This window comes from Papio anubis, chromosome 14 (genome assembly GCF_008728515.1).
Source record: "Papio anubis isolate 15944 chromosome 14, Panubis1.0, whole genome shotgun sequence".
Classification (NCBI taxonomy): Eukaryota; Metazoa; Chordata; class Mammalia; order Primates; family Cercopithecidae; genus Papio; species Papio anubis.
Window position 1 is genome coordinate 90,852,274 of NC_044989.1, and position 15,998 is coordinate 90,868,271.

The 15,998-nt window shown below is 41.8% G+C and overlaps 1 protein-coding gene and 1 long non-coding RNA gene across 2 annotated transcripts in view; one reads left to right on the plus strand and one right to left on the minus strand.

Annotated features, from left to right (window-relative positions):
- The window catches only part of POLR1B (RNA polymerase I subunit B), a 34,304-nt gene extending 19,525 nt beyond the window's left edge, over positions 1 to 14,779 (minus strand). The window contains exons 1-7 of the mRNA XM_003909133.4: positions 14,049 to 14,779; positions 9,956 to 10,123; positions 9,569 to 9,715; positions 8,074 to 8,206; positions 6,335 to 6,471; positions 5,333 to 5,556; positions 4,505 to 4,676 (exon numbers count right to left, since the gene is read on the minus strand). Coding sequence (XP_003909182.2) covers positions 4,505 to 4,676; positions 5,333 to 5,556; positions 6,335 to 6,471; positions 8,074 to 8,206; positions 9,569 to 9,715; positions 9,956 to 10,123; positions 14,049 to 14,225 — 1,158 coding nt within the window. The 5' untranslated portion in view covers positions 14,226 to 14,779. The remainder of the gene's footprint in view (positions 1 to 4,504; positions 4,677 to 5,332; positions 5,557 to 6,334; positions 6,472 to 8,073; positions 8,207 to 9,568; positions 9,716 to 9,955; positions 10,124 to 14,048) is intronic.
- Positions 14,279 to 15,018, plus strand: LOC103877236. Its single transcript, XR_636848.3, has 2 exons — positions 14,279 to 14,370; positions 14,618 to 15,018. It is a non-coding gene; the product is annotated as an uncharacterized LOC103877236 (long non-coding RNA).
- Positions 15,019 to 15,998: the final 980 nt, after the last annotated feature.

A 15,998-nucleotide genomic window follows, 5' to 3' on the forward strand; every position in this document is an offset into this window, starting at 1 on the left:
TGCAGGTTGAATAAGTTAACTATATTTGTTGTATATTTTCTCACTGCAGCCTCAACCTCCTAGGTTCAAGGGATCCTCCCACCTCAACCTCCTGAGTAGGTGGGACCATAGGTATGTGCCACCATGCTCGGCTCATTTTAAAATTTTTTTTGTAGAGATGGGGGTCTCACTTTGTTGCCTAGGCTGGTCTCAAACTCCTGAGCTCAAGCAATCCTCTTGCCTCGGCTTCCAAAGTGTTGGGATTACAGGCGTGAGCCGCCATGCCCAGCCTTATTGTATATTTTCAAAAAGCTAGAAGAGGGGATTTTGAACGTCCACAACACAAAAAAAATGATACATGTTTGAAGTGATGAATGTGTTAACTACTCTGATTTGATCATTATACATTATTTACATATATGGAAATATCACTGCATACCCCATAAATATGTACAGTTATTGCATGTCAACTAAAAATAAAAGAAAAAAAGACTATACACCATCAGCGCTTCCTATGGGTGGTTCAGAAACCATTGAAAATACCTAACAGAATGTTTGAAATAGGTTCTCTCCTATATCTGATATTTGGAAGAAAACCTGGAAGATGTACACAGGTCACTTAATCACTGTATACCTTTTCCAGCAGGTCCCCAAGTCAACACATTAGCCATTGACTATTGATAATCCACCTCTTTAAAGTACCAGTGTTTGAACACTCACACTTGGAAGACCTAACTATTCTTCCAGAAGACAGCACTGGAAGTGCCACATTTCATTTCTGCATATTCTCTGGCACTGACACTGCATTTAATATCACTGTGGTACAGTAATATTAAATTTTCAGTACTTTGAAGGAATAAATTTTGGAGAGGTGTGGGAAGAAGGAATATATTTTATAAAATGTTACAATGAATCTCACAACTGACTACACATTAGTAGGATTTGTAAGTACACTGCTAAAAATCTGTAATGTACAGATAAGGGAATTACCAGAGAGTGAAGGAAGCTGTTAGCTCACCCAACAAGGGTGTCAGCACAGGTTTGGTCTTTACCAAGTGAACCTAAAGGATCAAGTTTGAATGGAAGAGCCTGGCATCGCTGCTCCACTTCTGCTGGATGCTGTTTAGATTCCTTTCTTGAGCCTGCTTCTTCCTGTGTCATAAACATTTTTATCAGGTGTACACTGAACAGCTTCACGGTCAAGATGGAATAAGAAGCCCTGGATCTTGATAACTGATTTGTTTGTGGTCTGCCTTTTTTCATAACTATGTCTACTTGCTTATTTGGGTTTAAAATCAAAACCGGAAAAGCTAACTCAAGTGTTTTATGGTTTATCTATAAATAATACAGAAAATATAGTTGCTATTTTTCAATTTTATATTGCTTATTTTAATGTAAATACGACGTGAATTTTTAACAGTCTATAATTCATCTTACATCATGGTCATGTGTCTTCTGAAGATTGTTTTTATTCTCCAAACTCAAAGGTTTAAAAGCTTTAACACAGCTGGTAAGGAAATCAGATACTCGGCAATGAATTCTCCGAAAAAGCCCCAATCTTCCCTTTGTTTCTCCTGTTGCTGAAACAGGTCACCTTAGTAATACCTTGCTACAGAAGACTCATTTCTTTTCTTTTTTTCTTTTTTTTGCTGAGACAGTGTCTTGCTCTTTCACTTAGGCTGGAGTGCACTGGCGTGATCACAGCACATTGCAGCCTCCGTTGCCTGGGCTCAAGCAATCCTCTTACCTCAGCCTGCTGAGTAGCTGGGACTACACGCGTGGCCCATCAGGCCTAGCTAATGTTTTAAAAAATTATTTGTAGAGATGAGGTTTTGTCTCTGGGCTGTTTGCCCAGATTGGTCTCAAACTCCTGGGCTCAAGTGATCCTCCCACCTTGGCCTCCCAAAGTGCTGGGATTACAGGTGTGAGCCACTGCACCAGGCGTTTTTATCTTTTTTCTTTTTGAGATTAGGTCTTGCTTTGTTGCCCAGGCTAGAGTGCAGTGGCATGATCACCCCTTATTGCAGCCTTGACCTCCTGGGTTCAGGGATCCTCCCACCTCAGCCTCCCGAGTGGCTGGGACCACAGTTATGTACCACCACGCCCAGTTAACAGTTTTTTTTTGGAGACAGAGTCTTGCTCTGTCACCCAGGCTGGAGTTCAGTGGTATGATCTCAGCTGTAACCTCCGTCTCACAGGCTCAAGCAATTCTCCTGCCTCCGCCTCCTGAGTAGCTGGGACTGCAGGAGCATGCCAGCGTGTCCAGCTAACTTTTATATTTTTTGTAGAGACAGAGTTTTGCCATGTTGCCCAGGCTAGTCTTGAACTCCTGAGCTCAGGAGATCCACCCACCTTGGCATCTCAAAGTGCTGGGATTACAGGTGTGAGCCACCACACCTGGCCACTGCTAATAGTTTTTATTATTTCTGTAGAGATCTCTCTCTGTTGTCCAGGCTGGTCTCAAACTCCTCGGGCTCAAGTTACCCTTCTGCCCTGGCCTCCCAAAGTGCTGGGATTACAGGCACGAGCCACTGTACCCCCAGTCTCATTTCTTTTTCTTTTCTTTTTTTTCCTAATTAGGAATTGATGTGGAATGAAGATACATTTCTAAGTATGGAATACAATAAGCCCACCATGCTTCACTTTAAGGAGATGGGAAACGTAAATTCACCTTTACTTGAAAGGTTAATTTAATAACAGATTAAATTAATAAAAGAAAACTTATGCTGCCTGCTTTCAATTTTTGTCAGGAAAATTCTAGGCTGCTGAAATTTTTTAATCTAATTTTATGGACAGAGCAAACAGAAACAAAGATTATTACCTTTCGGGAAGAATGTAAATAAGAATTACTACTTTAGATAAGAAATTAGAAGGCCGGGCATGATAGCTCATGCCTGTAAAGCCAAGGCGGGTGGCTCACTTGAGGTCAGGAGTTTGAGACCAGCCTGGCCAACATGGTGAAATCCCATCTCTACTAAAAATACAAAAATTAACCAGGCATGGTGGCACGTGCCTGTAATCCTAGATACCGGGGAGGCTGACGCAGGAGAATCGCTTGAACCCGGGAGGTGGAGGTTGCAGTGAGCTGAGGTCGTGGCACTGCACTCCAGCCTGGGAAACAGAGCAAGACTCTGTCTCAAAATAAATAAATAAATAAAATAAAATAAAATAAAATAAAATAAAATAAAATAATAAAATAAAATGAAATAAAATAGAAGCCGGGCACGGTGGCTCACACCTGTAATCCCAGCATTTTTGGAGGCTGAGGCAGGTGGATCACCTGAGGTCAGGAGTTCGAGACCAGCCTGGCTGACATGGTGGAACCCCATCTCTACTAAAAATACAACACATTACCTCTTAGATTACATCTTTTTGGGGATAAGATGCAAAATATAAAATGCCACCCAATCAATATTCTTATGAAATCATTTTTGTGCCATGCCAACTTTCTCTATATTACATCTACAGTCCAATTTCACTACTCACAGTAGTTACGTTCTAGTGAACACTGAATTCACACACGTGAAACCACAGATCCTGAGGAGAAATACAGGGCTGGGTTCCTGCAAGTCTCTGGTCATAACGTTCTGGTCAATGGATCGATATACAGTCTTGTTTAATGCAAGCTTTTGTTGAAAGGCACCTTATTTAACATACCTTGTTAATTTATTAACACTGAACACTAGACAGAACTTCAGTGCTATGCTTACATTATAAATGGCAAAAACTGGCCAGGCGCAGTGGCTCACGTCTCCAATCCTAGTACTTTGGGAGGCTGAAACGGGAGGATCACACGAGCCTAGGAGTTTGAGACCAGCCTGTACAACATAGTGGGACCCTGTTTCTACAAAAAAAATTAAAAATTAGCCGGGTGTGGTGGTGAATGTCTATAGTCCCAGCTGCTCAGGAGGCTGAGGTGGAAGGATTGCTTGAGCCTGGGAGGTTGAGGCTGAGACCCTGTCTCAAAAAAAACAAAGAAGTCACCAATAAGAAGCATGACATTGTGAAAAACATAGCATTGAATACATCTCAAAAAGGACCATCTTTATAGTATGAGCTGAAACAGAAAAGCAGAGCATCACCCTGCCCCACCTCAGCTGTAACATCTGCCTCAGGAGACTCAAATTCTTCACTGCTCTGCTCACGTGTGTGAATAATCATGAAAGCACCGAGTAGTGACATTAGGGTTACAAATAAATTTTAGCCAGTGAGTGAATTCACACATACAGAATCTACAAATAATGAAGATCAACCATGTGTATGAATATAGGCCATTTGCTTTTTCTCATTAACACTATGACCAAGGTTTGATGTGGTCTTTATATAAAAATATTAAGCAAATTTCCAAACCTGGTGTAAGCTAGGATTTTTGATTCCCTTACTGCTAAATGAACAAACAAGAAAGAGACCACACAAAATGCCAAAACTAGAAACTATAAGTATGCAGAAAACAGTACTGCTGGCCAAAGTCACGCCATTCCACAAGTGGTACCACTGGCCAAGGATGGACATGGCACGCATTTACCTTCAGAAACATAAGGAAGAGCTGACCCGGTGTAAGGACTTCTTGGTTCACTAGACTATCAGGATTGTCCTCCATGCACTCTCCTTTGGCTAAAGCAAAGAGCTTTCGCGTCATGAGACAAAGCATATAGAACTTTTCAGTACTGGATTTCAAGTGGATACAGATGCACTGGCTGTCAAAACAGAAAAAAAAAAAAAAAGCTTAAAACAATCCAGTTGGTAATACTACTTAATGTTCTATTAAACAAGATCCCCAATTCAAGCTTACTTAACTTTAATTAAGTAAAATTAAGCATTCAGTTTTTGAGCTGCACTGGCCACATTTGAAGTGCTTATCATGTCGCTTGCGGCTATGTACTAGACAGCACCAGTATGCAGCTGGCTTCTTTAGTAATTATACAGTGGTTATATAAGACAAAGTCCTTGCTTTGGAGAAATAAAGTAACACAATCCCTGCAACTTTCAAACCGTACAGAAATAAAAATGTACATTTGTGTACACAGAAAGTAAAAAAGTAAATGTAAATGAATGAAATGTTCACAATTAGTGAATATAAGAATCCAATGTACTATTTGGACATTATTCTGGAAGTCTGAAGTGATTTCAAAATAAAAGTTAAAAAGTACCATAAAATAAAACATGGCTACTAAAAAAATACAAGTGAGGAGGGCCACAAAAACAAAGGTAGCCCCCGGCTAGCAAGGACCAGAATTCTACCCCAAAATTCATTCTCATTCCCAAATGACTCGCCTGCCCAAACTGCAACCAATACAAAGGACCACTGACAACCCTCCACCCCTCCAAAAACATTTAGGCAAAGCACACATACTTAAACAAGAACTCCGCAGCTTGCTCATTTGGGTACCAGTCAGGAACATTGAGTTTTACTCTGAAGCATTCACCTAGGTAGTTAAGGACCTGTTTTTGTGTCGAACAACCCTCCTCCATTACAATCCTTAACATCTGAGAAACAGAGTTCCTAAGGAAAGAATCATCCTCTTTTCCTTTGATGAGCTCCTGAAATATCTGATAATCAGAAAAGCTGACAAGTGCCTAGAATAGAAAATAAAAGGTTTCATTGCTCACTAATAACTAAAATATTTTATCTATTCAGTAACAATTATCTTCTCTCATTATTTTTCATACCCAAGTAAAATTAGCACTCCGCTATTGCTGAATCAAAATAAACTCTCTAAAATAAAGCATTCTTTGTATGATAGCCAGACAGCAATATGGCCTCCAGGGTCCTGACCTCCTGGTGTTCACATACACGTGTGGTTTCCTCCCATGCTGAATCAAGCTGGTCTGCTTGACCAAGAGAATGTGGTGAAAAAGATGATGGGAGACTCCCAGGACTAGGTCACAAAGGGCACTGCAGCTTTTGTCTTCTGCATCTTCCGCCCTCTATTCTCTCAGCTAACTATGTGGAGGAAGACAGCTGCCTCAAGCAGCCTACAGAAAGGGCCATGTAGAGAGCAACCCCACGAGGAGACCTCCTGCCAACAACCAGCACTGATTTGCCAGCCATGTGAGTGAGCCACCTTGGAAGTCCTCAAAATGACTGCAGTCCTGTCTGACATTTCCATGCAACCTCCCGAGACCCTGGGCCACAATTGCCCAGCCAAAGCACTCCCAAACTCCCGACCCACAGAAACTGTGAGAATGAAAGGTTTATTGATGTTTTAAGCTATTGAATTTTGAAGTAATTTGTTTTGGAGCAGTAGATAACTAGTACAGTATTATTTTAACAAGGAGAATCCATCCAATCTGTACAGGATACTACCCCCAATGAATTTCTTCATAACAAAAGAATGCATTCATTAAGTCATACCTTAAGTGCAAATCCCAAAGGAAGAAAAAACAGTTCTTTCCGGTAAATAAAGTTCAACATAACAGTGCCATTTTCCAAGTAGTGGAGGTTCATATTGACAGCGGAATGTTCTTCCCTCACACAGTGCATTGAAACTCCTATTGAACCAAACAACAAAAACATCAGAAACTCATTGATACTGTAATTGCTTCGATCATTTTTTTCCGGAACAATTTTACTCTCTTAGACACAATTAAAGCCAAATCACTAAGTTTAGCCAAGACTGGCAATCAAAAATGTTTCTAAACCTCAGCAAACGTCCTCTTGCATGTAAAATCTACCCAGATTGAGAAACACTAATGTAAAACAACTGAAGCTATAAATTTAAGCAAACTTTAAAGTTTCCTCCAGGACAGAATCCACGTCTTTTAGCACCTTTTTTCCGACTTAAACTGTGGAGTCTGGTCAAGACTCTGGTGCTTGATCTAATAGTTCCAATGGAGAAAAGTGGAATTTTAGATTTTAAGTTTATTTCAGTTTCAGGCAAAGACTGCTAAGACATACTACCATCAACTGATGCAAAAGAAAATGACTAGACATTCGGGCATGCTGTTTTTCTAGGTATAGTATGTATGGCTATAATTAAGGTCTGATTTTTAGCTCAACTATCAGGACAAATTGTTTAACTGTCAGGGTTACTCAAGAATACAACATGCTGTCTTAGGCATTGTCAAAGAGAGTGCTCAAACAGAGGCCAGGTGGCTGGCAGACAGAGAACCTCAGAGGTGTACCACAGGAGCCTGAACCAGAAGACATCCAAGACCCACACTCACCTATGGCCAAGCCAGACTAGCTTTCATCTTCATAAGTAGTAACAAAAATACACATGCTCTTTCAGTTAGCAAAAGTGAAACATAATAGAAAGTTGGCTTTCCACTATGAAATTTTTGTAAATTTTAAAATGCTTATAATTGATAAAAATCATATTCAAGGTGGACAATACCTTGAATATACATATACATGTACATATATTATAATGATTTCCACAATCAAACTGATGAAAACATCAATCACCACCCATAGTTATCATTTGTGTGTATGTGTGCACGTGTGTGTGGTTGAGACACTTAAAATTTACTCATCAAATTTTAAGTAAGCAGTACAATATTACTATCATCACCAGGCTGTACATCAGATCCCCAGAACTTATTCATCTTGTAACTGCAAGTCTGTATCCTCTGACTGATATCTCTCCGTTTCTTCCTCCATCCCAATTATGAAAACTTAACACAGGAATGAGCAATAGAAAAACAACAAAAAGCAAAAGAAAAGGCAGGCACGGTGGCTCATGCATGTAATCTCAGCACTTTGGGAGACTAAGGCAGAAGGACTGCTTGAGCCCAAGAGTTCGAGCTCAGACTGGGCAACATGGTGAAACCCCATCTCAACAACAACAAAAAAATACAAAAATTAGCCAGGCATGGTGGCACACGCCTGTGGTCTCAGCTACTTGGAAGGGTGGGGTGGGAGGATCATCTGGGCCTGGGAAAGTCGAGGCTATGGCGAGCTGTGATCACACCACTCTGCCCTCCAGCCTGGGTGACAAAGTGAGACCCTGTCTCAGGAAAAAAAAAAAAAAAAAAAAAGAAAAAAAAAAAAAAATATCAAAGACTATTTAGATGCATCTACTTCAAAAAAAAAAAAAAAAAAAAGGTTTCAAATTTTCCTTAAAAAACATTCTAATCATCTCCAGAACTTACCATACTGAGTATAACCAGGCCCTCTGGTTTTCCATTTTGGTCTTATCATTGCAATGGGAAAATTTCTCCGAGGCATAATCAACATTCGGATGACTTTTTCAATGCCGTTGATTATAAAATAGCCCCCCATTTCCTGCCAAAGAGATGAATTGCAACTTGTTAAACAAAGACACACAACTAACTGTAGACACGAACCTCATTCCTAGGCAAAGGTAGCACAACACATAGAACAGGGGCACAGAGGCGAAACGTACTACTCACCCCTTAAAAACAGTACACAGACACTGTCTTTGTGTGAATTAACAGTTTTCTCAAGTATATTACAAAGGTCCTAGGGACACAGGGAAAAAGTATGGAAGAAAAACAGGATACTTCTCTCTGTCAGACAGGCTCAACCTAACTTGCCTTCTGTCCCCTAAAATGACTTCAGTCTTCAAACATCACTACAAAAAACTTACTCCAAAGAGGGGTTGAAAGATAAAAACTGTAACCATTCTGCTTCCATACTCAAGTATGGTTTCCCAAATAAGTTCAAAAACTTGACTGTATGAAAGTTTTGGAAACCAGAAATTTGGATTAGCTAAATAGAAAAATATTTTTAATAGCTCTGCTCAATATCACATTTCTGTAATAAAGAGCTACTGTTTACGAATTGCCTACTATGAAACAGGCATATTACACTAGGTACTCTATGCTATCATAACATTTAATTCCCATAACAAGGAGTGGGAGAGCTCTTATGCCCATTTGCAGCAGAGGAAACTGAGGCTCAGGGAGATTAACTTCCCCAAACCACAAGACTGATAAGCGGAAGAGCTATCTGACACCAAAACCCTCTTCCCACCACATAAAACCATCTACCTATTTAGTAGCCACAGTCTATACGTCTTGATTACCTCAACACTGCAAAGCCACCTAATACAGCTGAAAGAAATGATGAAGGGAAGGCATGTAAGTCATTTAATATGAGCACAGAATCTTACTGTTAGCAAAGCAGACATTTTTATTTTTTTAGTGATGGGGTCTCACTCTGTCTCCCAGGCTGGAGTGCAGTGGCACAATCATGGCTCACTGTAGTCAGGCCTCCTGGGCTCCAGTGATGCTCCTGCCTCAGCCTCCCAATTAGCTGGGACTACAGATCCATGCCACCACATGCCAGGCTAAATAGACATTTTTGTCAATAGCTTTGTAGATTAAGACAGCTTGAAAAAAAAAAAAAAATTCATGGAAGTATGTCTCTATCATTCAGAAAATTAGGGAAAAACCTACCAGTTCTTCCCCCGAACAATAATATTCTCTAATTTTATAGCCACTTTTTCATACTGTCTAGTTTGATGGTCATTCAGAGTCATATACTGTATGCAGGCAAGATACTGATATCTCTTTCACCTATCCAGAAATTGGAGCAGAGAAAGAAAACACTGACACACTTCTTGTCTTCTTACTCCCAACCCAGGCCTTCTCTACTGTCTCACGCCCGGACGCCTGTGATTACCTCTGCCTCCTCATGGTGCTCAATGAGGGCTTGTGGGGGAAGGCTGTGTAAGTTGCAAAGCTTGGATTTCACCATGATGGGAACATAGCCAAGACACTGCTTAATGATTCCTTTTGAGATTCCATTCACTGCCCAGTTGATATCGGCCTAAATGAAAATGAGAGAAAAAGTTACTTAACAGAAATATCTGCATTTGACAGAACAATAAGTATTTTCAAAGACTGAGGAAGAAGATCAATTAAATGATTTTATGCCTTAGATTTAGAAGGTGGGATCTCTTAGACAACAGCACCAAGAAAGCAATTTCTGGCATAAACTTTATTAGGCACCCGCCCTACTCCCAAATATGTGCAGTGCTGAGAGTCACACAGCGTTACCAGTACTCACTGTCAACTTCCCACGGTAGGTACTCCTTCGGCCCCGGCATTCTGCTGGATAAACGCTGACCTCTTTGCAGATGGTCCCTTTTGGAACTGTAGGTGGACTGATAACAGCATCCAGAATAGTAAAAGAGATACGCTCATCTTTGAAAGCAAATTCAAAGGGAGGTATAGCCTGAAATGCAATTCACACTATTAAATTGCTTGCATTTCCAAGGCATTTTTTCTCTAAGACTCTTCCAAATCTTGTATGTTTTACAAACATTGATGCCTGTGATGCCATCATGACACACCTAAAAAGGACAGTTAAGGCTAACTCCAGTCTACTCATAACTTCACTAAATACTTAAAACCATAATGCATTATTAGCACAAGATTGTTCTGAGTGACTACATGTGTCAGAGACTGTAGCAGGCTCTAGGGATACAGCTGTGAACAGAACAAAATTCCTGTTCTCTGAACCAAGAGCCTTGTGTATTCTTACCTTGTCTATGTGCATAGCAAGACAAATGGGACTGCTGCTAATAGAGCAAGGATATGGAAACATCCTTTAGGATTCAAGACTAGATGCTTAATGTACAATGGCAACGTCATACTGAAGCCAGAGTCATGCAAAGGAAAAGATGGTGGCCCGGCTGGGTTTCCCCTTCCACAGAAGTTACCTCTTCGTACCATTCTGTGGGGAAAGCTGTGCTCTTCTGAGGAAGGGGCATCACCAAGTTCTCCTATATATTTATTATGAGCAGCCTCCCAGGCTTTTCTTAGAATAATGATAATGAAAAAATGGAGCCAAGAAAGAATACCAAGGAGGTATTCCTCCTTCACCCTCACGTGAGTTAACTGACCTTTTCTAAATTTTAAAATTTTATCTAACGCTGGTATTATTTTAGAAATTCATATTTTATTTAAAAATAAAAGCCAGATGCAGTGGCTCACACCTGTAATCCCAACATTTGGGAGACCGAGAGAGGAGGACTACTTGAGCCCAGGAGTTTGAGACCAGCTGGGCCACATAGGGAGACCCCGTTTCTACAAAAAATAAAAATAAAAAAATTAGCCAGGCATAGTGGTGCGCGCCTGTGGTCCCAGCTACTCAAGAGGTTGAGGTGGGAGGATCACTTGAGCCTGGAAGGTCGAGGCTGCAGTGAGCTATAACCATGCCACTGCATTCCAGCCCAGGTGACAAAGTGAGATCCTGTCTCAAAAAAAAAAAGAATGGCGCTTAAAAAAAGAGAGATTAGAAGATTTGCTTTCTCAAGACGCAGCTGCACTATCTAGATCGAAATACAGTGAACTGTTGTTATTCACAATAGTTATGTTCTACACGTTTCCATAAACACTGAATTAGCCAATACTGAACCACTGTTCCTAGGGTAAATACGTGGTTAGCTTCCTGAGAGCCTCTGGTCACATTTCATCAACTAATCAATACAGTCTTGCATTATGTGTGTTTCTGTTTAAGGACAGCTTATTTAATATATATTATTGAGTCCCTAACTCATGCCTGAACAAAGCCTATGTTAAATGCATGTGTTAACATTTTCCCCAAGAGGTACAGCACAGCCTTCTTGTGCTTAGGAACTTTACACAGAACTTTAATACTTTAATACTTTGCTTGGGGGACATTTTAAACAGCAAAATCACCAACAAAAAGCACAAAACATGGCACTAAATAGATAGTGAAGACAACCTCTGTTTATAGTTTAAGAACTTAAAACAAGAAGGCCGAGCATCACCTTGTTAGATCTCAGCTGGGAAAATGGACACTGATCAACTCAACTTTTTCGCTGCTTCTGGGCATGGTGCTTTTGGAGTAGAAGTAAATTTTAGTGAGTAGGTGAATTTGCAAATATAGAATCCCCAAGTAATAAAAAGCAATTGTATTTTGAAAAGATTTTGAAAAGACAGACACATAAATTCTGACTCACAGAAAGGAGAAATTCACTCCAAAGAAACTAGGCAAAATTATGTTTTGTAAGTAAAAAATATGATAACTATTTTTTCCCTTGGCTTTATAAATATTAGCCATTTATGTTACTGTGTTTTACAAAACATTTTCAAATACTATATTATTACAGTACTGGCTAAGTTGTGGCATCATTTTCTATGCAGGGCCAAATTTTCTTCATCTACTTCAACCAAAACAATATATCACAAGGGACTGAATGCAGAAGCAGACATGAGAATCCAGTTGTCTTTTCATTGAGCCAGACATTAAAAATATTTTTAATAATGCAATTCATCTAATTTCTTTTTTGCTTTGGAAAATATTTTTCATAAAAATGTTAACATAGAATTGGTTTTTTTTTTTTTTAATTTATTTATTTTTGATACAGAGTCTCACTCTGTCACCCAGGCTGGAGTACAGTGGCGCAATCTTGGCTCACTGCAACCTCTGCCTCCCAGCTTCAAGCAATTCTCATGCCTCAGCCTCCCGAGTAGCTGGGATTACAGACATGTGCCAGCACGCCCGGCTAATTTTTGTATTTTTTAGTAGAGATGGGGTTTCACCAGGTTGGCCAGACTGGTCTGGGTCTGGCCTCAAGTGATCCACCCGCCTTGACCTCCCAAAGTGCTGGGATTACAGGCAAGAGCCACCACACCCAGCCGATTGGCTTATTTTTAAATGAATTAGTGCTTTTCTAAAATTTCTCAATTTGATTTTTTTTTTTTTTTTTAAAGACAGGTCTCACTCTGTTACCGAGGCTGGAGTGCAGTGGCACAATCATAGCTCAGTCAAGCCTCAAATTCCTGGGCTCAAGTCATCCTCCCACCTCAGCCTCCCAAGTAGCTAGGACCACAGGTGCACACCATGCCCCGCTAATTTTTTTAATTTTTGTAGAGATGGGGTTTCACTATGTTACCCAAGCTGGTCTTGAAATCCTGGGCTCAAGTCATCCTTCTGCCTTGGCCTCTCAAAGTCCTGGGATTACAGATGTGAGCCACTGCACCCGGCCCAATTAACTTTTAATTAGGTATTTTTTCTCACAGACATGATACTGTAAGAATCCAGGCACAATTACAAATAACCCCCACCAAGTCTTTCTAAACAATAAATCTTAATGGCTCCTATATTATTTGCCGAAGAGAGTTCAAGAATCAGACTGGCAATCAAAGCTCTCCACATTATCTCTATTCCTATCTCTCACAACACAAATCTTACCCAACAAAACCACAGGTAGCGTCCCCTAAGCATGTGACTCTGCTCTACCCTTCCCCTGGACGAAATGTACGTTTCTCACCTCTTGAACTCATCTAATCCCGCCCTTTCTCAAACTCCTGGATTAGTTGCGCCGCCCATCTGCTCCCACCGTAGCCCACACAATCCCTTGGCAGAGCAGTTCTCAAGAATATTGGCATGGACTGCTTTCACATCTTCACCCCTCCAACCCCCAAACACGACAGGGAGCACTGAAACGCATGAACTGTCTCTTACACGGGACTGCCTCCTCCACATCCTCTGAGCCTAGTGCCTGGAGACACTGGGGATGCTTACTAAACGAAACTTTTCCCCACCATCCTCACCTGAATTCTGCTACCACTACTCTACGCTAATAATGCAATTACACTTTTCGATTCAATCTGGCTTTCATGACTCATTTATACCTTCCTCAGCACCTGCTTAATTCATAACAAATGACGAGTAGTTTCTCTCTTTAAAGCTCTAAGAGAAGGATACTGAAGGATAACCTTGTACATTACACTGTACCTACAAATAAGTTCGGAATCTTTTGAGGTACGTTTTGGAGAGGTAAGTCTTCTAGTGATATAAAGCCGTGTGCATTGTGAATGGTTGGGAAGCACACCCCAGAAAAGCCACTTCCTCACTCTCACAGCACCCAGAAACTGTCCAACAAGAAACTACGGTTCGCAATCACTGTTCAATCCAGAAATCACGAATACATCTCTTAAGACGCTTTGACTACAAGTTCCACGAGGCCCAATTCCGCGTCCTGTTTAACATGTTGTGCTCTCCCGCTTACCCACTGAGCCTGTCAGGATCAAGGAGCACATGCATTTAGGGTCATACTGTGACCTCCCAGCCATCTCCCTGGGATTGGCCTCGCCGCGGCAAGGGCGCCAGCGGACGCCGCGCTCACCTGCACCGCGAGGCCGAGACCCTCGTGCACGGCGTAGTTGAAGGACTCCACATGCGCCCGCGTCAGCTCCTGCAACGCTGCCTTTTGCTGTTCCCGCGGGATTCCATAAGAGGGGTCGGTCAGGTGCTTTAGGGTAGGCCCGCTGGGCAGGTTCCGCCACTGGCTGCCGGGATCCATGCTGCCACCTGCACACCGAACGCCAGTGGCTCTGTACACGCCGGAAGTAGTGGCCGGAGTCCCGCTTCCGCAGCCTGCTGGGAAATGTAGTTCCCTCTCGTTCCGCCCGCCCTAGGCCCTACGGTTTCGGTTTCATGGAGTCGAGGTAGAACCAAAAACTTCGAGTGAACGGGCCGATTAAGGCCGTGACCAGCTAGAGCGTGGCGGGCCCTCCCTTTCTCCCATCTTCCGCCCCACCCATCTCCCTCCTCTGCGACAGATGCCGCAGGTGGAAACCCGCTCCTCTCCCAGTGGAGCGTGTGACCTCTTTGGCTCTCATTGGCTCAGTCAATTAGGATTGGAGGAGAGCGGTCTTCTCAGGTTCTCTTCTATTTCCCTTAACCCGTTCCCAGTCCCACGCCGATGCCGACACTGGGGAGTCATCCGGCCAAAGTCGTTGCTTCAACGAAAAAGCGGATGCCGGGCCCCTGGCTGACTCTACCCAACTCCTAACTCGCGAGGCTCATCCCTGGGAAGCCAAGGAGTGGTCGGGCCCCGCTAACCTCCTCGCATCTTCTGGACTGGAGTCCTGGGGGAGGCCTGGGGAGGGAGGTGGGATAGGGCGGTCTCGGATGGAGGGGAGAGGGCAGCGGGGCGTCCCACTGGATTTACAGCGTGAAGATCCTTTGCGTCCCTGTGAGCCCCTTTACACTGATTAATCAGGGAATGCCTGCTGGCCTTTCAACTTCATTGTGTGTTTAACAGCTATATTGCGTTATAACTGGCATACAATAAACCAAACATTTAAAGTGTACGTGTTAAGTTTTGACCTATGTATACAACCATGCAGCCATCACCACAAAACAGTTAAACTACCACTACCCAGTATCCTCCTGTCCCTGAGAGTCCCTCCTTACTGTCAACTTCCCCTTTTCCTAGTTCACCTGGTACCTTTCCTTCCTATATCACTTTTTATAAAAAATTTGAGCCGGGAGTCTGTGTTGCACAGGCTGGTCTTGAACTTCCGACCTCAAGCGATCTTCTCGCCTTGCCTCTCTAAATGCTGGGATTACAGGCATGAGCCACCGCGCACGCCCGGCCAGCTGAGTAGTTGTAGTTCTTTATATAGCCTATACTAGTCCTTGTCAGATACATGATTTGCAAATATTTTCTCCCATTCTGTGGGTTTTTACTTTCTTGCTGGTGTCCTCTGAAGCAAACCGTTTTAGTTTTGAAGTGTGTTTTTTTTTCTTTTGTTGCCTGTCTTTTTATATCATATCTAAGACATCATCGTGTAATCCAAGGTCATGAGGATTTAAAAAAAATTTTATGGGTACATAATTAGCATATTTAGGGGGTATATGAGATGTTTTGATACAGGCATACAATGTAATAATCACAGGAGAGTAGATGGGGTTTCCATCACTTCAAGCATTCATCATGTCTATGTTATGAACATTCCAATTGTACTTCCTCAGTTATTTTTAAAGGTACAACAAATTATTGCTGACTGCAGTCACCCTGTTGTGCTATCAAATACTGGATCTTTTTCAATCATGGGAATTTTTACCTACATTTTCTACTTAGAGTTTTGTAGTTTCAACTCTTACATTTAAGTCTTTGACCCATTCTGAGCTAATTTTTGTATATGGGGTGAGAAAGGCATATCACTTTATTCCTTTCCATGTGGATAGCCAGTTGTCCTAACACGATTTGTTAAAAAGACTATTCTTTCCCTCATCAAACTTTCTTGGCCTCCTTGTCGAAAATCAATTCACCATAGATGCAAGGGTT